Source organism: Equus przewalskii, chromosome 1 (assembly GCF_037783145.1).
Source record: "Equus przewalskii isolate Varuska chromosome 1, EquPr2, whole genome shotgun sequence".
In the NCBI taxonomy this organism is placed as follows: domain Eukaryota; kingdom Metazoa; phylum Chordata; class Mammalia; order Perissodactyla; family Equidae; genus Equus; species Equus przewalskii.
The window spans coordinates 15384050-15408657 of record NC_091831.1 but is presented as its reverse complement, the minus strand read 5'-3'; the positions used below and the strand labels follow the sequence as shown (position 1 = coordinate 15408657).

At 50.7% G+C, this 24608-nt stretch overlaps 1 protein-coding gene across 3 annotated transcripts in view; it reads right to left on the bottom strand.

Moving 5' to 3' along the window:
- The window catches only part of HSPA12A (heat shock protein family A (Hsp70) member 12A), a 168904-nt gene that overhangs the window by 68641 nt on the left and 75655 nt on the right, over nt 1-24608 (bottom strand). Inside the window, exon 1 of one of the 3 annotated variants that reach the window (XM_070592587.1) lies at nt 4350-5020. The exons of the other annotated variants lie outside the window; for them this stretch is intronic. Within the exon in view, the coding sequence (XP_070448688.1) occupies nt 4350-4392 (43 nt within the window). The 5' untranslated portion in view covers nt 4393-5020. Of the gene's footprint in view, nt 1-4349; nt 5021-24608 lie in introns of those variants that run through there. 3 annotated transcript variants of the gene reach the window in all.

Sequence of the window (24608 nt, the reverse complement as noted above, 5' to 3'; positions counted from 1 at the left end):
GAAAGCTGGTTCCTCCCTGCCATTCTAGTTATGCGCAGCGATAATAAAGAAGCTTTCTCCCTTACCAAAGAGGCCTATTTATGCGATGAGATAGCATTTCGCCCCCACGGATTGAGTCGTCACTCAAAGCCTTGTTGGAATCAAAGTCACATCTCTTCAGGGATTGACTGAGCCCCATCCGCCTCCCCCTCAGCTTCTGCCCACTTCTGAGCATCCTTGTTTCCAGAAGCACCACCCCAGGGTGGAGTGGGCAGAATGTGGATGCCATTCCCCACTGCTATGTTCCCTCCTGTCTTGCTGACTGATATTTACTCAACACACAGTCGGACATTTATCGAACACCTACTATGAGTCCTTTCTATGAATATGCAAATGAAAGAGACAGTCCCCGCCCTTGTTGGGAGAAAAGGCATTGAGAGAAAGAGCATAATCTTTTAGGCTCTGTGACTGACTTATATCCCGACTCCAGCATTCATGGGCTGGGTGATTCGATTCACTGGCTGGGCAAGTTACCAAATTTTTCAAGGCCTCAATTGTCTCATCAGCAAAATGGGGTCATAATAACAGCAGCCTCAAAGGGTTGTCGGAGGAATCAATGGAAGATATGCACATAAAATTGGAATGTCATAAGCACTCAGAGAACACTAGGTGGGATTACCAACAGTTAGTACGGAAGGGTTTGGGACCACACAGGTGAGATCTCACCCACATGGATGAGTCCAGGAAGGCTTCCTGAGAAGTGATACCTGAAATGAGTTTTGAAGGATGAGTAGGAGTTTGCTAGACAAAGGGAGAATGTTCCAGGCAGGGGGAACTGCATGAGGGCCACAGGAGATAACTGGGCTGGGGGAAACACAAGACATGGTATGGAAAGCATGCCCAGGGGGTATGTAGGGACCACAGTGGCAGAGGACACAGCTCCAGAGACAGATGTGGACAGGGAAGTGGATCCCATTGCCAGAGCCCTAACCAGTGGTACGCAGAGTGTTGCTTCGACTTTTTCTTGGCTCCTTTGGGTGACACACTCAGCTCCCTTCCACTTCCATCTGTAGCTTGGTAGCCATAGGAAGTGGGACAGCCACAGTCCATTAGTCATGTACTCATTCACTCGGACACTCGATGCAATTCCCTGAGGGCCTGTGACACGCCAGACACGTGCCAGGAGAGGCCCTACAGCTTGACCACCTCCTAACCCTCACTCGGCCCCTTTCCAGCTGTGTCCCGCTGGGCCTGGAAGCTTTCTCCTTGGTGAAAGGGGGTAACAGGGCCCCCTCCTACAGTCGTTCATTCAGTAATAAATGTGGTCAGGGCTAAATAAGATAATTCAGTATTCCCAGATTTCAGCATAAACTAAGTCCTCAATAGATGTCAACGTTTAAAATGTTTATTTTTACTATGATTAATTGCCAGGATGCTAAGACTCCCACCTCCAAAGCCCAAAGCAGTGCTTCCAGAGGCACCCCCAACCCAGGCAAAACCCCCTGCCTGCTGTTCCTCTCCTTAAACGCCCCCACACTAGAGAAAATGACCAGGTTTCCACGGCCCACACCTAGCCCTGACTCCATCACCACTGGAGCTGGCCCAGCCTGAACCATCCATGCCCCCTCCCAATTTACGTCATCCTTCTCGGGCTCCATATGTCCACCAACTCGGGTCTTGGGAGATAGGGGCAGGACTGAAGTTCCTCTCAGCCTTTGCTGTCCAAAGCTCCAGAGATTAAAGGGTGGCCCTCCAGATTTTGTAAATTAAGGAAACTTGCAAACATACACAAAGTAAACAGAATAGTAATGAACCGCCATATACCCATCACCCAGCTTCAACAACTACCAACATTCCACCAGTCCCTCTTCATAGGCACCTCCACCCACTCCCCACCCCACCCCTACATGATGTGCGGGGGAAAGACTATATGGCCAGCCTTTCTGGCACACCCCACCACCTGGGGCTCCCACTGCTCACAAGTCCCAACAGTGTGATGCCTGTGGCACTCACTCTTTTGCACCAAGAGCATCCTTGAAATAGTCCCCTGAAGAACAACCATTTTGACGTCCCTGATAGAATGGCAACTACCAACCACACCTATGGGGGCTCCACAGCATGGTGGTGAAGGGCTGGAGCCCTGGAATCAGCTGGCCTGGGTCCAAATCAATACTCTCTAGATGTGTGACCTTGGATAGGTCATTCAACCTCTCTTTAGATTTCCTACCCAGTAAAAACAGAATGCTGGTAAAAGGTTTGCTGTGAGGCTTTAAAAAGGAAAATAATGCATGTTCATCGCCCAGCACAGAATTTACAATGAGGAAACCTTAGATAGATGGGGCTGGGGGGAGGGGGGGGCGGGGGGAGGTGAGCAGGCTCTGCTCCAGTAAGATACTATTAATATCTCCCATTTTACAGATGAAGAGATGGGAGCCCAGAGAGAAGCAGTGAGCTGTCGGGACAGCCTGCTCTCACAGGCTGCCTTGAACTGCAGATCACTAGAAGTGAAGAAACACTCTAGAATAGACACAGGCAGGCAGTGGCAGGTGGCCCAGCACACCCAGCATGTGTTTCTCCATCCTGGATGGGGAGCTTTCCCAGCCTGAGAAGAGACAATCACACAGTGCCCTGGTGTGGAAGTGAGGGGCGAGGGGGTGGGGGGTCTGAGGAGGGTAGGGGTGCTGCATTCGATTTTATAAGACAAAATAGTGAGGGGGGGGTGCACATCCCTGCTCACTCTTTTGATTTAACAAATCCTTTGGCCAACCTTGCATTCGATACAGCCAACCACTTTTGTCCCAGCAAGACAGGCAAGAAACTGGCTCACTTAACTTAAGCTTTAGCAATTCTTAATAATTTAGATGCCCCACCCTTCCATCCCATTTTTTTTTCCAATTTAAAGGAAAAGAGTGGGGAGAAAAAGAATCAATCCAGTTGCTGAGTGCTGTTCAAACAAAGACAGCCCCCCCCCCCGGCCCATGGCCCGCGTTTGCCAGCTGGGGAAGGGCAGGGGAGCGGGACAGATCCGGGATGCCTGTTTGAGCCCGATCGGTTCTCCACGGTCCCTCCCTGGAGCGAGCCTTGGCAGGATCTCCCCCTCCCCCTGCACTCCCCCACCACTGCAGTGCCGTACGGCACCTCCCAGATCCGCAGGAACAATGGGCTGGGGAGGGGGCAGGTGCCGCTCGGAGCGCAGCAGAGGGCGGGGGCTGCGACCACAAACAGCAGGACAGCGAACGCGTCGCGCACGGTGGTTGGGCTGCCGCCTGACTCAGTTTCCCCGGCTTCCGGGTCCTGCAGAGCTGAGCGCGCCTTCCCTGAATGAATTTCCCTCACGTCCTGAGCATTTTAATTTCATCCTCGCTAGGTCTGTCGCTCCTGGGAAAGCCGCCGGGCCACACTCCCCTCCAGCGGCTGCTCCTGCCGAAGACCCTGCAGGTCAGAGACCCGCAGCGCCTCCGCGCGCCCAACTTTCCGCACTTGGGACCCACAATCCTGGCCAGCGCGTCCCCTCCGCTGGGGAAGCCATGATTTACAGCCCTGGGCTCCAAGAGCTGCTCTTCCTCTTTCCCCCGCTCCCGGGTCCTCTCTCACTCTTTACCCCCTCACCCCCCTAACCCCCATGCATCCGAGCCCTGACCACTCTCCCCAAAGAAGGCAGCCCTGGCACACTTGGAAAATACGAGCGTCCGTCCTCCGCACTGTGCGCCACCTCCCTCCCCCATGCCTGGGCAAGGAGGGGACAGTCGAGCTCCAGCCGCTCCGTCCCTCCTCAGCCCAGAGAATCCCTGGGGATGGGCCGGGAGGGCAGTGGGATGCAGCTCGGCCCAGAGCTGCAGCCTTGCTCCAGGCGCGTACGTCCGGCCTCGGCGGGGTGACGGGGGACAGGTCCAAATCTTCGATTTCCCTCAGGTTCCCACCCCCGCCTCGCTGAGTCACTGAAATGAGCCGCTGGGGATGTGCGGCCACCCCGCGGCCGGCCCTTTACCGGGCAAGCGCGGGTGTCCCCGCACAGCGCGCAGGGGATGGACATGAGGGCCGGCTCTCACTCGGACTCCCACCGGGCCCCGCAGGAGGCGCAACTCCGCGGCGGGGACGGCCAGGATGCCGGGCGGGGGCTGCAGTTCCCGCCGCAGTGTCCGCACCCGGACCCGGAGCGGAGCACGTGACTGGCCAGCCGCCTCCTGCCCCCTGGACCCCCGGCCCCACCGCGGCGCTGACCCCGGCCCCACCCGCTAGGGCAGGGTGGGGCGGGGGCGCCCACTTTCCCGCGGCCAGCGAGGGAGCTGCGGGGCGCCGGGCCGAGCGCGCCTCATACCCCCACCCCCGCCTGCCCCGCAGCAGCCGCAGGACCCGCTCCCTGCGCTCACCTCGGGGCCCCGTGTCGCTGCCGCCCGCCTCCTTGTCCGCCATGGTCGCGCAGCCCCGGCCAGCGAGAAGAGCCTCCGGCGCAGCGCCCGTGCCCGAGCAGGTCCCTGTCCGCGTCCTCGGGGGCGCTCGGGCCGGGTCTGAGCCTCCGGGCAGCGGGAGCACTGCTCTGACGCGGCCGCCGCCGCAGCCCGGGCTCCTCCCCGTGCTCCTCCCGGGCCCGCCCCGCGCCCCGCGCCCCGCCCCGCGCCGCGGAGCCGCGGCCGGCTTGGCAAGGCCGGGAAAGGCAGGCGCGGCGGAGGGCCCGGCCAGGGAGCCCCTCGCCTGCCCGCCCGCCGCTCCGAGGCCCAGCCCCTCCTCTCCGGCTCTCCCCTGAGCCGGCCGCGGCGCGGGTGGTGGCGCGGCCGGGTCTCCGCGGCTCACCAGCCGGTCGGACTTAGGCGCGCGCAGGGCGCACGGCTCGGCGAGCGGCGGGGGCTGGATTTCAGGCCCCTTCGGCCCCTCTGCGCGCCCTCTCTTTGGAATGGCAGGGGACCAAAGCCCTGCAGCAAGCAACGCACACAAACCTACTCTCCCGGGGAAGTCCGCTCCCCTCCCCGCCAGTTTATTTCTCTCCCCCAGGGTCCCAGAAGAGCGATCAAGGGCCCGCGCGAAGGCAGAACCCGGTGCGGCCAGGATTCAAGCCGCAGAGCGCGGACCTGCGCCGGGCCGTGCTCTGGGCACCGCCGCGGGCGTCAGCCTCCAGGCAGCCTGCAGGACTCCATGGCAACTCGCGACCCTGGAAGGCGCTTGCCGCGGAGGCTGCGTCGCGCCTTCCATATATGGGATCTCGCCCGGGGTCCTCGTTAAAAGTCTGAGAATAACGACATTAATAATGCAGAGTTTCCGGGGGTCAATGATTCATCCTCCCTGTCCTCGGGCTCCTCCACCCACACGCGCCCCTGGCACCTGTTCAGGCCTGACCAGGTGGCTTCTGGGTCCGCTATGCCTGGAGGCAACGAGGGCAGTGAGAAGAATCTAATGACCACAGTTACTGGGTCCTTCCCGTGTGCCTGGCACTATGCTAAGTGCTTAGGAGCCTTATCTCATTTTCTCCACATAACTCTAAGAGGTGGGGACTAGTGGTCCCCATTTTGCACTTAAGGAAACTGAGGTTTGAGGGGGTTAAGTGACGATACCCAGAACACACACAGCAAGGAAGCGGCCAAGGGGGAATCCCCACCCAGGTCATAACCACCAGCTATCCCTCACGCCCTGAGATGAGTCACAACTCCCAAAAGGCACCTAGGGAAAGCTTCATGCAGCCGGGTTATGGAGGAGGGGGTCAGCAGAGGGCCGCCGGGAGAGCCCAGAGACCAGGATTTGCTCAGAAAGTGATGGGAGGGTGTTGAGTTAAAAGGATGTGCTTGTCCTACATCTACATACATTAAAAATCCCAAATGTACAGTTTCTGGCTGTGTGTGAGACCATGAGCAAGTTAGTTCACCTCTCTGAGCCTCAGTGTGAAATGGGTACAACAGGAGAACTCGCTTCATAAGACTGAAGAGGATTAGATGAGATGATGCATGCAACATGCTTCACTTGGGCTCTGGCACACGATAAGCAGTCCGAACAGTATATGATATTATTGTCACGGGCACCCGTTTAACAGTGAACAATGGCCAGTTGGGCAGGGCAGTGAGCAGTGGGGGCACATGGCCGGGGTGGGGTGTACTGCCAGAGTGGGGAACAGTTTTCCCAGAGAGTGCCCTCTGCCTACCAAGGCTGCTTGCTTGCTTAGAAAACACCCCGCCATCTCAGAGGCAGACCCAAGAGATGGCCTGGAGGCCAAGAGCATGTGATGCCTAAAGGCAGGCAGGAGGGCGGGCTGAGGCAATTGTCCAGGTGACAGCCTGGCCAAGCAGATTCAGGATGGGGAATGGAAGGGCCTACCCTGGCTGTGCATCAAGCCTTTAGCTGCCTTCCCACTTCTGCTCATACATCCCCATTGAGTGAAGCTGGCCGGGCCAAGGCTACATAGATTGGAACAGGAGAGGGCAGGGACAGCCACCAGCCCTCAGTCCACTGCACACCAGTGTCACATGGACACATGCCTGGGTAGTGATGCCAGAAGGAGCGTTCTATTAAACACAGCTCTGAGTGAGTCTCTCTTGTGCTCAAAACCATGCTGGGCTTCCCTCATCTGTCGGAAGAAGCCCCACCTCTTTAGTGACACATTCAACACCTTTGACAATAGTGACCCCAAACTTCCTCTCCTGTAGTCTCTCTCCCACCTTCTTTGACCATAGTTACAAGCTGTGTCTATCTCCATGTTGGCACCCCCTTCACTTTGCTCCTCTACCTGCCCACATCCAAGGCCACCTACCCAGGGAAACCTAGGACCCCCCACCACCACCTCCAGGCTCCCAGGGTATTCTGCACAATCACACCCCTCTTTATTTTTCTCCTCCCTCTACACTCTGCTGTCCAGGCAGCTCAACACCCAAGAGGCTCCTCTGTCTATCTGCAGGGACACCCACCTCCACACCCAGGGCTGGACCTTCCTCCAGGGCTCCAGACCTCCTGAGAGTCTCCCCAGGGTGCCTCTCAGGGCCTCCACTCAACCAAAGCCCAGTTCATCCTCTCCTGCCCTCCCTCCTGGGTGCCGGATCTCAGTAAAGGCAGCACCACCCACCAGTTGCCAAGCCACGCACCTGGGCATCAGTTTTCACTCCTCCCTCTGTGTCCATCCAAGTTCAGTCAATCTCCAAGTCAAGCATCGCCCAGTTGACCTCAGAAATCTCTCCATCCTCACTGCCACCATCCTTGTCCAGGTCCCATCATCTCTCACTGCCTGCGTGTGTGCAGAGCCCCTCACCAGTCCCCTGGTTCCTATCTGACCCCCTCAGTCCATTCTTTGTGAATCTAGCCTCCAGCTGCATCTCTCCCCCTGACTTCTTTCAATCCCACCCACTCACCCCTGCTCTTATGCTGTGATTTCAAACACCTTAAAATATGTTTGATGTCTAGACCATGCCTGTCCTCGTCCCACTACCACCAGCAACCTGGAGAACTCAACATGGACCTCTCCACTCCAGGAAGCCTTCTGCACACCCATTCTAGCCTGGGTGGCCCTCCTCAGGGTCCTCATGGCACCCTGTCCCTCTCCATCAAGGTCCTGCCCACCCCCCACCCCTGCATCAAGACATCAGCCTTGGCAGCCTGCCAGAACTAGCAGGAACACCAAAGCCCCCTCCATCCTGCCGCCTGTAGTGGAAAGGCCTTGGGTACCATCTGCCTTTCTGCTGACCGCTAGTCACAGTGACATGAGGGCATGTGAGGAGGATGGGCGATGACATGCAGGCCCCGGGCTAGGGGCAGAGAGCAGCGGGTCTTGATTTTCAGGAAGCATGGAAGACAACGCACACTCTGGGTTTGCCCTCGTGGCTTTCATGATCATCATGGTAATTAAGAATCGCCCTGGTGAGTACACACTTAGCCAACCAGGCACCGCTGATGGGTATCTGCATGCGTGGTCTCAGTGAATTCTCACAATGGCCCTCGCCATTCTACAGGAGAGGAAATGGAAGCACACGCAGGCTGAGGCGCCCGCTCAGGTTCCCACAGGCCGTTAGTCGCAGGGCTGGATCCAAGGCCAGGCCCGTCTCCTGTCACTGGACATCAAGGAAGGGCTCCCTCTGTCCTCCCTAGATACCTATAGTCTCTTCCCCAACAGCAGCCAGAGTGGGATCATGTCACTTTTCTGCTACTGGGTCCTACATGAATTGGCCCCCCGGTGCCTCTTGACTCTCACTCCTTCCATTCTCTCATCCCTCAAGCCAAACACACGTCACCCACTAGAACATGCTAAATCTGGTCTCACCTCAGGGGCTCTGCTCTAGCAGGTCACCCTGCCCGGGACACATTCCTCGAGAGAATCACAAGGCTTGCTCTCTCACGTACCTTGGGAAATGTCACCTTCCCAGACCATTCTATCTAAAACTGCTGCCTCACAGCGCTAGGAAGTAAGCTGCACAAGAGGATCATGGACTGTGTTGCTCACCTCTACACCCCGGGATATCCTCTAGATCCTCGAACAGTGCCTGGCACATGGCAGGCACTCCATACATGCTTGATGGTGGACGGACTGACTCAGTCAGAGAAACAGGAACACGACAGGCTTTGCCCAGCTAGGAGGACCAAGCGGCTACAGGGACATTACAGTGACTCCTGGGGCTCCCCCAGCCATTTCAGAGCATGCCTAGACTGGTGGGAGGTCACTCTGCAGCAAGTCCCCTCAAGCCCCCCTCCAAAGACTCCTCCTCACAATGCTCCCTGTGGACTCCTTACAGCACCCTCCATATAATCTCGACTCTACCCTCTGGGCCTCTGGGGCCGAGGGTGCAGTCCGTGGTGCTGGGCAGTGAGAATGTCCCCACCCCCATCAGTACTCAAGTGGACACTTGAGTCCCCAAAAGAGGCCCAGCCCAGAGCCAAGTTGCCATGTTCCAGTCCCCTCACGATAGTCACTCCAGCCACATGGGTTTGTCCCCAGGTCCTGAAAGAGCCGATGCCTCCACTGGGAGCCCATTCTCCCCTTGCTCTGCCAGGTAAACTCTTCTCCTCCTCCGGGTCTCAGCTTAGAAGTCGCTTATTCCAGGAAACCACCCGGCCCTCCAAGACAGCGTGAGGCCCCCCTCTCCTCTGAGCCCGGCTCCTATCATAGCATTTATCACAACAACTCTGGGGTCAGTATTATTATTAACCCATTGTACCTATCACAAACTAGAGGCCCAGAAAGGTCACTCAGCTAGCAAGCTGCAGAGCTGAGAGTAGAAACTCTGAGACTAGAACTCAGGTCTCTCCAACTTCAGGGTTGCCCATCTCCCCCTCCAGCTGCAAGCTCCCCAGATGGGTCAGCCATGTCCACTTTGGGGACCCCCCAGACTCTGGAACAAATAGTTAAATATTGAAGGAAAACAGCCTCCCCAGCTTCAGGCCCTCATCTTTCTCATCCTCTCTGGGATCTCGCCCACCAGCCCACAGACACCTCCCTGCCGACAGCCTCCCTGTTTGTCCTTCAGCACCCAAAGGCACACCTTCCCTCCTCCAATATCAATTCATGCAAATAGAAGCCAGAACCTGGAGGCTGGCCCAGCTAACTACTCCACCAGGATACCCTGTCACCTGCACCAGCCGTCGACTGTGGATGGGGAGTGGGGGCAGGGGGAGGTGGCTGAGTCCTCCAGCTGCCAGTTCATGTGAAACGGCAGAACATTTGCTGATGGATCTGCTGCTGAGGGTGCTGATCCTGGGGGGGCATCAGGACAGGGACAGGGGATGGACAATGGGATCAAGTGGAGTAGAAAAGAGCATAGGGTCCCATGGGGTCAGCCAGACCAGGGTTCAAATCTGGGCTGAGCCACTCCCTGCCTCCCTGCCTTCAGGTGACCTGGGGACACACCTCTCTGGGTGTGTTTCTTCATCTGTAAAAGGAGTTAATAGTCGTAGGTAGGATAATTATGGCAGATAATATATGTAAAACACTCAGCATAAGGCCAGGCTACATACCCTGCAGTAAATAGGACTTGTTATTTAATGTGCAAATTTGGACCAAAAAAATACCTATTCCTTGTGTATTATAAATTACAGAAGGGATCTAGGCAAAATTTTCTTGGCTGGTGAAGGATGCACAGAAGATAGGGGGGTGAGTAGCAATTTTTTTTAATGTTTATCCAAAAAATTTTTTTCAATTTGAGAAACACTGACACTAATCCAAATCTGAGCTTTTATGTAGGAAGCTTCCAGTGAAAGCTGCTTTGGACTTTACGATATGCCACCAGAATTTCGTCTATAAGCTGAGTATCATAAAAGTGACTCCTTTATAACAGGACCAAGATTCAGATGAGCTGAGCCAATGTAAAACTCACAGGGAAAGCCCAGGTAGATGTCGGGGTTCTTGATCTCTGACCTTTAGTATATTTAGAAAATGTAGCCTCAGAGCTGAGTCACGGTGTCCCGTTTATACATTCTTTTCCCTTGGGTTTCCAACCCATCTGGTGTAAATCAGCCTCTCCATTAACATTCCAAAACATACTTCACATATACAACATGGGCTGCCACATGACTCTTCCAGAGAAAAAATTCAAGGGCCAGAAAAAATTACTTCTCGAAATATCACAATCACTTGGGCCTGTGATGTAAACTTTAGAAATGTCTGCCCAGGTAACGAAGGGTTATCCAAATATTTTTTGTAAGTATTTCAAACAGCAGAGCAAACGTGTATGGTTACTCTCTCAGCAATGTTCTCAAAACTGCTTGAACTCTGGCTCTGCAAGCTCCCAGTTTATAAAAAGATGGGACATTCTGGAAGCCTCATCTCAAGGAGGACAGTGCAAAGTGAGACAAGGCCCGGAGAAGGAACACTGAATGATTGCATGACCAGGAGAGCTTTTACGGGGCTGCAATGAACTACAGACTACTACTGCCAAAAGGTTTCATGTTATAGAGAAAAACTACTTCTTGCAACTCACAGCTCAGTGCCTGGCTCACAATAGGTGCTTAATAAATGTTTGTTGGAGAAATGAATGAACGGCCAAGTAAATAAATAATAAAGTGGAAACCAGGGCCCAGAGAAGCTAAGTCTCTTGTGCAAAGTCACACAATTAGCCACAGAGCTGGGGCCAAACTCCAGCCCCCTGCCTCCCAGCTCAGCTCGACCCTCAGTGTTCCTCCTGCAAAAGGCTAGCAGGAGATGGCTCATGCTAACTGAGATTGATTGGTGATGACTGACTGGGAGGCTCTTGGAAACGCCAGCACCCTTTCTAGCTGAGTGGAGATGAGTGCGGTGAGGATTAGCGATGTCTGTCCCCTGTAGGGAACGTGGACTAAGGCATCCATATCATGATGCTGACCTCCAGGACTCTCCTCTCTAACCTTCTGGAATTCTATAATGGGCAAAGAGAGCATTCTGCACTGTGCAAAGATAAATCTGAGTGGATCCAGCCTCAAATGCCAGGGAAAGCTCTTGAAAAATCAAATCACTCTTAATCATGGTGCCGCCTGGTCACCTGCAATCCTAGAGCTGCCTGTCTAGATGGTTCTACCCCATCACAGGAAGATTTGCACATCCTAGATAGAGCCAGGCTGCTGTGCCCTGTGGGTCTGCACAGTTGTGTGTTTTCTTCCTGGTGGCAGGCGCATCGTCACAGTATCTGCAGGAGCAGAGAGGAAGGCGGCACCGGGCTCAGGGAAAGGAGATCTGTCTTTGGGTCACCAGGTTCCTGAGCTCAGCCCCGTGGGAGCTTGTTTCTGGGCCTCAGTTTTGTCACCTGTGAAGTGGGGAGGATATGTTAGAGGGCCTTCAAATCTTCCCTAAGAGCCCATGAAAAGATGTCCTTCTGTCCTGGAAGCCATAGACCCAGGAAGAAAAAATAGAGAAGGCCATTAATCATAGGATTCATTTACTCCTTCCACAGATCTTTAGTGGGGTTTTACTATGTACCAGACGCTGCTCTAAGCCTGGAGGAAGCAACAGCCAACATTTATACCCTTGGCCAGCAAGACTGTACCTTTATTTTGGGGGAAAGTATGTCCCCACCATATAGTTCCAGGGTCTCAACACCCTGAAGCCCAGCCAGGGATCCTTAGACCCCAGATTAAGAACCAAAGTCCAAAACCTCCACCACTTAGCAACTAAACAAAATGGCGGCTTTTCCACTGGGTGCACAGAGCAGAAGAGGCCAGACCTGGTCAGGATGTGGCTTGTGAATGGCAGGGGCAGGGGAGGGCTCTGGCGTCAGGCAGGCCTGGGTGACCCGGGCAAGTTACCAACCTTCTCAGAACCTCCACCTCTCCCTCTGAAATGGGAATAGTGATGCCCCCACTTCACAGGGTAAGATCAATGGGGGCAGTGCAGGTGGAGGGCTCAGGGCTCAGAGCCAGCACTCCCTAGATGGCAGCTGAGGCTGACACAAGCTGGACCACTGCACCCAGGCTGGCCCTCCCGCCTGCACCTCCCCCAGGCCGAGCCCCAGAGGTTTGCTCATCCTCACTCCCTGTATTACAAAATCCCAGATCCACATGCTTGCGATGGATTTCCAATCTGGACAATGCTCCAGGCTGTGTGGGAATCAAGCACAGGCATCTTAACCAGAAAAAGGAAATGGAGAAATGGAAGGGGTCTTCGAGGATTTGGGGATTGGGGAGGGGGGGCGGGGAGAGTAGCCGGTGGCTACAAAATATCTTCCAAGCCCTACCTTCTCCCCGTCTCCCTTTGGTGTTTACTTTCCCTTTTCCTCAGTAGCAAATGCGTGATGAGCCTCACTTCTCTCCATGGCCACCACTGTCATGCTGGCACAGACCACCTCTTGCATCTCTCATCAGCTAGGGTCTCCCGGGCCTCCAGCTGCTACTCTTGCGCCCCCTTCAGTCCAGCCCCCGAAGCCACCTGAGGGATGGCTGGGAAGTTTGTAGACACCCACGTTTCCTCCATCCATAACCCCTCCAAAGACTTTCCGCTGGAATTAGGATCAAACTCCAACCTGTTTCTCAGACCTATAAGGCCCTGCAGGATGTGACTACAGCCACCCTGCCAGCCTCACCCCGAGTCACACCCCTGTCCCATCCCCCAACTCCTGGGCTTCCGCTAACTCAAATGACACATTCACAACAATTAGAACAAGGAGCCCCTCCCCCAAGACACTTCACTTCCAGCTTCTGGAAAACCAGCATAATATCCTGACTTAGTTGAAATAACATACTCATTTCATCTGCCAGAATATGGGGGTAAGGGGCCGGCTCCGTGGCGGAGTGGTTAAGTTCGTGCACTCCACTGGGGTGGCCCAGGGTTCGGATCCTGGGCTCGCACATGGCATCGCTCGTCAGGCCACGTTGAGGCGGCATCCCATATCCCACAACTAGAAGGATGTGCAACTAAGATATACAACTGTGTACAGGGGGGGGTTTGGGAAGATAAAGCACAAAAAAAAAAATTGGCAGCAGTTGTTAGCCCAGGTGCCAATCTTTGAAAAAAAAAAAAGGAAGATTGACAACAGTTGTTAGCCCAGGTGCCAAAAAAAAAAAAAGAATATGGGGGTAAAAAGAAAAATGCAGATCCACAATGTCTAAGATGCCCCTCAGGGTTGAACCGTTTACAACCTGACCAACTGTATCCAGTACCTTGAGACTACTCGGCCTTTGCTGGTTCTTTAGCAGGCCCAGCTCTTCCCACCTCGCCATCTGCTGACCTCCGTCCCCACCTCTGGCCCTGCTTTATATCATCCGACTGACTCACCTTAAAGGTCAGCTCCTTGGATAGGCCCTCCCTGGCCCCACCTGTTGCTCCTGTCACATCACGCCACCCCATTTCTCCATGGCACATACACACTTTAAAGTCATTTTGCTTATTTGTTTATTGTGAGCCTCCCCTACTAGGCTGTAACCTCCCTGTGGGCAGCAGTAATCATGAACATTTATTAGGCACTTGCTGCATGCTAGACCTTGCTCTAGGCTCTTTACTTCTATTGTCCCCTTCACTCTTTTCAACAGTGCAGAAAGAGCTACACTATTATTGTCCCCATTTTACAGACAAGGAAACTGAGGCCCGCCACGGTTACCCAAGGACTGAGTGGCAGTCAGAATTTGCACTGGGCGGTCTGATCTCAGCAGGGCGCCCAGGTCCGTCCTGCATCCCAGGGACAGTTGTGCAGGGCTGTGTCCCAGGCCTAGCCTGGCACCCGGCACATGGCAGGGCCTCAAGAAACGTGTCAAATGAGTGAACAAATCAGATCGGAAGCTGGAATTACAGTTGACAAAGCACCCTCACATCTCTTCTCCGGCTTGAATCAGAGCGCACGGAGGGAAGCACCACTATTCCTGATTTTTCCAAGATGAGAAAATTAAGGGCCCTGTGAGATCATGAGCAGCCTTTGTCTGAGGTCAAAATTCTAAGTGGCTGCTTTAAGCCATTCGTTTATTTCGAATCTTGTGTTTTATTTAAAAAGTGCATGTACATTTTGCAGTCTATCCCATGATATATCTGCATTTGTTTCCTAAACAAAACTAACACCTTAAGTTTCTATTAATTGTCTTTAAAATGTCAATAAGATGATAGGTGGAAATTTCAAGCATCCACAAAAGTAGAGAGAATGATATACTGAACCCCCAGGTACCCATCACCCAAGTTCCTTAATTTTTAAAAACCAACTCTTTATGTGATTAACTCTCCTGGGAAGAAATCACAGTGGCTGTCGTTTACACTTTATGTGTAAATATGTTCATTTAATTTTCACAGCCCTTCCTCTACGAAGTACAAACTAATATTGGCCTATACTTCAGATGGGGACATTGAGGGTCGTGAAGTCAAGTCACCTGCTAGAAGTCTTGGAGCTGGAAGGGGCAGAGTCAGGCGTCGCCCCGAGCTGGCCAGCTTAACCACCTGGAGGTGACGTACATGCTCTGAAACACGTCACGGAAACAGGTCCACGCCCTCTTCCTTTTACACGTGAAGTTTGCGTTAAAGTGGCACCACTTCCAAAAGCATCTCGCTCCTAATCAGCCAGGATACCTGGGCATCCATCCATCCTCTCCCTCATTTGTTCTCAGTCATTCTCCGGTTCCATCAGACACATGTAGGCCCCTCGCTGTGCTGCGACCCAAAGTCTAGCCAGACACGCACCCAACCCTCGAGGAGTTCCCAGCCTCAGGGGAAAGGAGAGAAACAGACAGGCATAATCGAAATTGAAGGCAGACCTTGACCAGTACCCAGGCATGCAAAATTTATAAGGGAAATGTTCTGGGCCTCACCTATCCTCTGTCTCTTCCATCAAGAAGCAAGGCCCTGAAGGGCAGGGAGCAGAGGAGCTAAGGGGTATGGGTTTGGCAGCTGAATGATACTTGGGTTCGAATCCCAGCTCTATCCCTCCCTAGCTGTGTGGCCTTGGGTAAGTCACCTACCCTCTCTGATTCACTTGTAAAAGGGAGTTGATAAAACCCCACATACTCGAGCCGAGCAGTTAGAGCATTGCATTAGATAATGCTTAGCCCAGTTTCTTCAACAAAGGAAGCTTTCCTTCAATGTCAGCCATTACAATTGGCTATTACTCCTAACCAGCTCTCAGTAAAGAGTCCCAGCTTGCCTGAGTGAGACAGAAGCTTTGTAAAAGAATGTACGCATTTCCCAGTAGGATGTTTCTCTTAATCACCCTCTCCTCGGAAAGTCTGTAAATTTGGAAAATAAATAAAATAAAAAATAAAGTTTCTCAGCTTTCCCTACTCAGCTAGCCAAAGGATGTTGGCCACATGTGAGAAGAACAATCTGGTGGTCAATGGAGCAAGCACAAAGATGCCCTGCTGTTTCCCAGCCCCGCACTGGCACGCTGGCACACATTACATGATCCTGCAGGGTTAACGCCCCCCCGGAGCAGCAGGTCTGGGGTGGCCAGAGTGACAGCTTCAGGCTCAGGCAATCCTGGGGCCCGTCCAGCCTCTCTGGGTTGATGAGGACCAAGAAGTCCCCTGAAGGACACCTGACACACGGTGTGCAGCTTGCTCACAGTGGCCATCACCATGTCAGTAGTGGGACAAGCACCAGACCTGGTATCAGGACCCCTGACTCCAAAGCCAGACTCTGCCACATAGCTGCTGCGTGGGCTTGGGCAGATCACCAATCTCTCTGATGCCGTCTCCCCACTTGTACAATGTGGATGAAAATCATACTTATTCCTCCTGCCTCAGCCTGCATGTCACGGCCCTGGAATGGAATCCAAGCTTTGCCACTTCTTATTTTGTGATCTTCATTGCTCTAAGCCTGACTTCCCTCATCTGTGTAATGGGAATAGTTATTGCACCCACTTTCCAGTGCTGTCGTGAAGGTTAAATGAGGCAATGTAGGTAGATCGCTTGGCCCAGGGGCTGCCACATCGAAAGTGCTCAGTGATAGAGAATGGATGCTCCAAGGTAAAGAATGACTGTAACACTGAGTTTAATCATCATCATCATCAGTCCCCTTCTGTGTTTGGTCATCTCATGCTGGGCGCTAAGCCAAGCGCCCAGCTTGTGGTACTTCATTTCACAAGAGACAGCCTCGTGTGCAGCACAGGGAGCAGCATATGGTGGGTCCATCAGCCAGGCTCTCTCTGCCCCACCCCAGCAGGGGTCCGCGACATGCAATTTAGTCACCAAGGGCTACAGACAGGTCATGGCCCAAAACTGCTCCACCAAAGGCTTTCCCAGGTGGCAGGGAAGTGGGAAGGATGAAAAGGAAGAAGGCTCCTCCTTAACAAGTCTGCACCTGGACAGTCTTCATCTGTACAACAGGGAGAAGACACACAGTCTGAACCCCTGGCTCTCCCTGGGGATGGAAAGTGCTGAGGTCTGGGTAGAGGTAAGAGCACATGATTATCTTACCCCCCAAAAGCTTGTCATTTATTCACTTCCTACTTTGTCTAGTGTCCTGATAAAATTCTAAGGTTGGAGCAGGAGGAGAAATTTCTTTTAGAAAATCACAATATTGTACTTAAAAAAGTTAAGTTTCAGGCCAGCCCAGTGGCGTAGGGGTTGAGTTCACATGCTCCACTTCAGCAGCCCAGGTTCATGGGTTCAGACCCCAGGCATGGACCTACACCACTCATCAGCCATGCTGTGGAAGCATCCCACATACAAAATAAAGGAAGATTGGCACCAATGTTAGTTCAGGACGAATCTTCCTCAACAAAAAAAAAAAATTAAAAATAAAAAATTTTAAAAAGTTAAGTTTCTGTTTTTTAGAAACAAAGCTAGTTGAGAATGAGAAGGAAAATAGATGAGAAAATAGGTGGAATTACCCGTGATCTAACAGGCATGTGAGTGTCTGTTTCTCAAAATCCAGAGCCAAACACACAAAAGTCACAAAGAAATATCCCCAAGAAGAAAATAAACAGTTAAACAAGCACATGAAAAATTATTAATCTCGTCAGTAACTTATGCATGAGTATACACAGTTAAACACGTATAAAATATGAGTAAATTATAGAACAGTGAAACAATAATGTTGAATGATGATGAGATTGTGGGAAAATCTATACTTTCATACATACATAGATAGTGCCATCATAAACCAAGTAGTTTCACACTTTGGAAAATCATACAGTACCATTAAAAACACTTGATCTATGAATCTTTCTCTCAGAAATTTACCTAAGTCAAAAGAAAACAACTATATTTATCCATGTGTTTTTAAACGTTATTTCATGCAAGGAGTACAATTGAATAAAATTACAAATATAAATACAAAGGTGGTGTAGCCACATGGAAAAATGTCACAATAGAATATTAAGTGAAAAGAAGCTGAAAAAGTATGTATACACAAAATCATGTATATGGACGTTATGTAAATGTATATACATATACATAATATGTAAATAAGTATACTAAAATTAGGCTGCATACGGACAGACACTGACATGCAGAAAAATCAAACAGTTGTGCTAAGGTGATCAGACAACGAGGGAGGATTTCGTCCTTTCCAGATTTCCTTTAACGCTTTATCAGTTTTTTCTATCTCCCTCTATCTCTAAACTCCGCCAGGGAAGGTCTGTCGCATCCCGGGAAAGCTGTGGAGCTGTGTGCTGCCTCCACCACAACTCCATCGCCAGCCTCGCCATTCGATTGGGTTCCTCAGTCGTGTTGCGGTTTCTTAAACTGCAGCCCTCAAACCGGCTGGCGTGCGTGTGAGATCAGACAGCAAACAAGATCCAGTAAATACTTCATTTAGAGCAAACACATTCAACTCTGCACTGGGGCCAAGGAATTTCACATTTGGACAGGAAGTGTCTGTCCCCACAAAAGGCCCTCTGAGGCCCCAAGAGTGAGCTCAGAGGGACTGCCCTTCCCGGAGCTTGCTGGCCCCAGCACCAGGCGCCCCCTGGGCACCGGCTCACACAGGGCAGGGCTTACTCCACCCTGGTCCCAAGGCCAGTGGGCACCTCTCAGCCCATTCTGGGTCATGTGCCCCTTTGGGAATCTGAGAAATGCTCGGCCTGTGCAAATCATTTTGAGGAGCTCATAGAGCTACATGGTGGGAGCTCATTCATTCATTCACTCATCTGTGCACTAAAACAAGTGTGCATTACAGGAAGATAAATACAATGTAGGGAAAGCTCAAACCCTGCCCTAAAGGAGATCACAGTGTCTGGGAATAGACAGGAAACAAGAAAATACAATTTCCAATGAACTGTGGTTGGGCCGGTATAAACTGTGCCGATATGCAAAGTTAGTATTTACTGAGTGCTTACTAGATGCCAGGCATGGTTCCAGGCCTTCTCCGTGGAGTGCATAGCTCAGTATGGATTATTGTGGGTTATGCTTAATTCACTTAATCTCCCAACCATCCTAGAGGAAGGTACTAGTATTATCCTATTGCAGATGAGGAAACTGAGGCACAGGAAAAATTCAGTAACTTGCTCAAGGCTGGTCAGCAAAGAAGTTTGAGACCTGGGACCCTGACCAGCTTTCTGGCTGGGGACCAAGCAGTGTCTGTCCCAGTGTGGCTCACCCTGGGGCAGAGGGGCAAATGGGAGGAGGCCCACAGGACTCCCCAGGCTCTCCATGGGAATAGGTGCCTTGGTGTTCTGTGTTCCCCAAGCTGGGTTAATAGCGGGGGGCTCCCTGGGAGAAGCAGCCCTCCTGTGGGCTGGCCCTCCCAGGTTCTGAGTGACAGGGCGGAGGATCAGGGCCCAGCCTGGGAATCGCTCACTTAGGGCTATGCTGAGTGCACCTGTGCGGTTATTATAGATTATAGACTGAGTGATCATATTAACATATCCTCATATCCACATACATACAAATCACATTGATCTATTTCTCCATCTATCTATAATGGCTACATATGCATTTAACAGACGTAAAGGAAAGACGCTAACATATTAACAGTGGTAATTTCTATACAGTAAGATTACTAGTGATTTTTATTTTTATTATACCCCCACGCACACATTTTCAACAGATAATATGTTGTTCCTTTATAATCAGAATAAAATCAATAGATGAAGCTTTAAAGTTGAATCAACAGAAGTGGGATAGGTGGTTTAGACACAGAGGGTCGGGACAGAAAGACATTTCTCAGTGCTAGGTGCCTAACACCATTCAAGGAAGAGGGTACCTGGGTTTGTGGCCTTCAGTCTCTTTGGAAACCTCCAGGCTACCCTTCAAATCAAAGCCCATGTCTCATCTTCTGAGAATGTAGCTAACTGTGTGTACCCTCACCCCACTCTTGGTCCCCTTCTCTGTATGTGTCCAGGCCTCCTCGAGACAATGTTCCACGAATTCAGTTGCAGGTTATTGACCACCTACCATGTGCCAGGCCCTGGGATAGCTACTTTACTGGCTGATATCTCAGCGGAGGTCGAGAGAGAACAGATGACTTGCGCAGGACCACCCAGCCAGGAGGTGGAACACCTGGAATTCAAAGCCAGATCTCACTTCAAGTCCAGGCCTCATCCTACTAGACAGCTCCATGACAAGCAAGTCAGAGGTTACTGGAATATGGTTGGCGGCCAGGGTAGGGCCGTTATACACTCTGCTTAGAATCCTTGCCTGTGGCTAATTTGGGTGTTAACTGTGTGTAAGTGCATTTGTGGATACATGTGTGATTGTCTGTGTGTGTTAGAGAAAGAGAGAAAATATGTTTGTAAAACGTTTTTCAAAGACTCTAGGAATAGACAGCAACGGAAGGAGCTTGCTCAAGTTTTTCAAACAATCAGAAAAATTAAATTTAAAGTCAAAAAAATTAAGAGGTTGAACTCAGATGAGTAGAAAATAGAAAAGTCTGCCCCTGTGGAATGCTTTGGGATGGAGACCCAAGCTAATTCTAGATCCTTGTTCCTGACCACAGGATCCTGGAAGTTCAAGGTCAGAAGGAACTTCTGCTCCATGCAGAAATCCTTTCGGCCGCACCCCAGCCAGCCAGCTTGTTTGAATGCCTCCCTTGAAGGGCACTCAGTACCTGAAGACGTAGCACATTCTCCTATCTCAGAGCAATAATGTCAGTAAGCTCTTCCTTCATATTTGAAATGTCTCCCCCATAATGTCATCCTCTGGGCCTAGTTCCAACCTCTGGAGTAATATGGAATAAATCAGGATACGTGCAGCTGCAAATAATAAAAGATCTTGACTCAATAACAAGCAATTTGTAGGTGGCTCTCTCCATCTCCCTGGCCCTGCCCAGTTCTGCTGTGGCTTGACCTGGGGAGGGCAGCAAGATGGCTGCTGCAGTTCCCTTGTCCTATTTAGGCATTAAGTATGCAGAGGAAGAAGATGGTATGTCTTCCTGAGGGTCTTTCTTTCCAGAATTCCCCCAAGTCAACCTCTCCTCACTTCTCATTGGACAGAACTAGATCACGTGACCACTCTGAAGTCAGAACCAATCACGGGCAAGGACAATGGGATTACTTCCAAAGGCCTGGATGGATCTGGGTTTACCCCTGAGCTGGGGACAGGGTCCTCTACCATGAGGATGAGCAAAATCAAGGCTCTTCCCAAAAGGAATAAGGGGAAATAGACGTTGAGTAAACAGTGGCTCCTACAGCATCCAATACTCGGTTTGCAGAGGGGTAGATAACTCCTGAGGGGGACATGGTGGTTTGCATCTGCCCAGGATCCATTCTCCTTCTACTGTGGCAGCACCTATTTTTGCTCTGAGGAATTACCTCTCCTTGAGACCCTCAGTGCGAGATCCTGTTCTCTCCAAGGTCTGGTTGATCAGCTTCTCTGGTGATTCTATGAGCAGCCCCATATCCTTCTAGTACAGTCCTTTTTATTGCTTCAATAGCCAGACCCAGTCTCTGTTGCTTGCAGCCTAAGAACTCTAACCAGTCCATCAAATTCAAGGGTACCAAGAGCTCCATGGTCCACTCTCCTGGGCTGGCAGTGGCCCAGGACAGTGCACAGACCCTGGAGTTTAGAACCTGGGATCTGGAGAATCTGAGAATCTAGATTCTCAGCAATCCTCTGCCTAGCTGTGTGCTCTTGTGCAAGTAACTCAACATCTCTGATCAGTCAGGCCCTGACTCTCCCTGATCCCAGCAAGGATTGGCAAAAAAACACATGATTGAGCCCAACCGACTTAAGAAATCTCACTGCTGTTGGGAGTCCTAATAAACCACAAATCTCCATCTATTTGCTCAACGAATTATAAAATTTCAAGTCACATTACCTCTCTACACCTCAGTTTTCTCATTTGCAAAGTGAGGATATTCATAGCATCCCACAGGGTCTTTTGGATGAGTACATAGAATAATATTTGTGAAAGTATTTTCTACTCTGCTCAATGCCACCAAATACAAAGGATCAATATTCCCAAAATCTGCTGGAAACGTTCACTTATTTATTCAACATGCAATAACTAAATAAACGACATTAATTTATAAGTGTGTGTAGTCTTCCCATCTCCTTGCTCCTAAAAAGATGCTTCTCTGTGCATACTTGTGCTCGTGTTTCTATGATATTAATGGAGATAAAGGATAGAACGCATGTGCGCACACACACAACTGGAGAAGCTGGAGACCAGCTGATGCATGTGGGAAACAGAACTATCATTCTCACCAGAGTTAAAAAAAGGAAAAAGAAAAAAGCAGCCTTAATCTAAAAGGTGAAAGTGGAAAGAAAAAAAAAAGAACAGACACTAAAAAGAAACTGTAAATCTGGAAAGAGAGAAGAGAGATGTTGGATGTGGCCACCGTGAATACAGAAAATGAGAGTGGTGGTTAGGTAGGCAATGACAAGAATAAAAGGATTTTTTAAAGTTTTGCTGGATAGTATAAATGTCTCTCTTTGCATTTTGCTGAGAGACAGTAGGAAAGTTTTAATTTGCTTGCAATTATTTTGGGATGTTGTACTGAAGTTTCTCTGGACACAGCCCTGTGCTAAGACTGGCTTGTGTGGCAGCCTGGTTTTTCATCATTTACATGCAAATATTCATTGAGCCCCTCGTATGTGCCAGGCACTGTGCCAGACTCAAATACACGCAGCCAGTGCCCTCACAGAGCTTGCGGTGCAGCATAAGCAACTTGGCCTGCCCCCACCTCGTTCTCACACCCTGGTGGTTGCCAGACCCCACAGACGTCCACAATCGCTCCTCTTCAGCCCACGGGCACCACTCAAATCAAGCCCTCATCATCTCGCCCTGGATTACTCTGTCAGTTGGTCTCCCTGTCTCTCGTCCCAAGCCCCGCACCGCCTGAATCCATTTTCTACTCTGCTGCCAAAATATTTTCTTCTAAAATGTAAATCTGATCATGGCTTGCCTGCATTTTAGATCTTTAAATCTTGACTCCCTTCTCGCCGCATAGGATGAAGTCATAATGCCCATGCTCTCAGCCAAGACCTTCAGGATCTGGGTCTGGCCTAGTTCATGAGCCCTCCTGCCACCACATCTTCTGCATCTCATATTCTCTAATTTTCACACTGCCTGGAAAACCCGCCATGGTCCTCTTTCTCACCTCCTGCTGGGCATCACTCCTCTTCCCAGGAGTCGTTCACCTTGCCTCCACCTCGGACAAAGCTAGCCCTGCTCTCTCTAGGACACTTCTCTCTCTACACCCAGCAGTGATTTCTGTACATCTGCCCTGATGCTCAACTGCCACCATCCTAGGGACAGGAACCCATCATGGTCGGCTCCAGCACAGCTCCAGGCATGGGGTAGATGCACAAAAAAGTTTTGTTGCCGATGGTGACAGAGATGACAAGGAACAGAAACATACATCCTGCCGTTGGGAGGGGGTGGCACTACCAACTTAGTAATTCAACTTGGACTTATGCCTGGTGGAAACTTGCTGCCTTTGAATGGATCTATTTTTCTATCTCATGGCACATGTGAGCCAGGAGAAGTCAACGACATTTTAGCTAATATTTTTAAATAAAATATTTCAAATGACACCAGTGAAAGATGATTGCTTTCAAACAATAACAACAAAATAACAATAAACATAAAGAAGAAAATTAAAATTTCTTGGGAACACACCTCCCAGAGACAACCACTGCTGACATTCTGACAGTGGTCTCTGCAGACCTCTTTCCTATGCACGTATTACATCTGTCTGTATAGTGTGAGATGACCCAGTCTCTCCATGTCCACAGGATCCCAGCTTCCAAGAATCTGGGTGGAACTGCCCCCAGCAGGGTGGGGCCAGGGGACCCTCCATTTGGGGCTTCAGCCCTGGGCGAAAACATAGCTGGCCCTAATCCCAAATTGGGGCCATCTCCAGGCAGACACAAAGGGGTCATTTTTCTCTCCCTCATGTACAAAGTGTGCTCCAGACTGGGAGTTTTTCTGGGTTATGAGATTCAGTTCAATTGGAAAAGATCATCTGAGGTTTCCCAAAAAACGTCAGATTTAAAGACAGCATAGACTGAAGTTTTATTTTTGTCCAAAATAATCATGAATTATGAAAGCCATTGCTGGAAGCTGGGTGAACAGCAGGCTTGTAGAGAAAGAAAAAGCAAGTGTGGGTAAAATCTAGATGCTGATAAGACTGCTGAAAAGACTCTGAAAGGACCACTGAGTTCCAGGAGGGGCTCAGCAATGACACTCTCTTGCTTCCCTGTATCCTCCAGTGGGTCTTTGCATAAGGAAATCTGTGAGTGGAGGACATAAGAGAGTTAACGTTTGGATTTGCCCAATGCCAGGACTGAGTTCCACAGGCCCCACCAGAGGTCCTCTGTTATGGCTGCCAAGGAAGTGATGAATTTCTTTACAGCCCGCTTTGGCGAAAGTTCATCTGTTGGTACTACCCTATGGAAGCCGTAACTGTATATGGATTTACACGTGGACCCAGCAATCCCACATCTAGGAATCTACCTACAAATATGAAACAACAAAGCAAAAGGCAGGATCATTCATAATTGCAAAATATTGAAAACAACACGAATGATCATTCATAAACTAGTTGAATATAAACTATAGTACATCCATTCAGTGAAACTCTATGGAATCAGAAATGAATGAAGAAAATGCCTACGAATGGACATGGAGCAATTTCCAGATATATATTATTAAGAAAAACAAACAGAATACAAAAGACCATCAAATATATTCTATGTTTTGTGTAAGATACATGTATAAGCATATACGTGTATGCTTAGCTTTGCAAAAGGAAATAGGAGCAATAAACTAGAAGCTAATAAAAATGGGAGGACAGGGAGAAGGGGATGAGGAGGACAGCGAGGCATCTACAAATTTACCTTTTTACATAATTTCGATTTGGAATGTTTCATATAGCCAAAAATAAAATTAAATCCAAAGGATT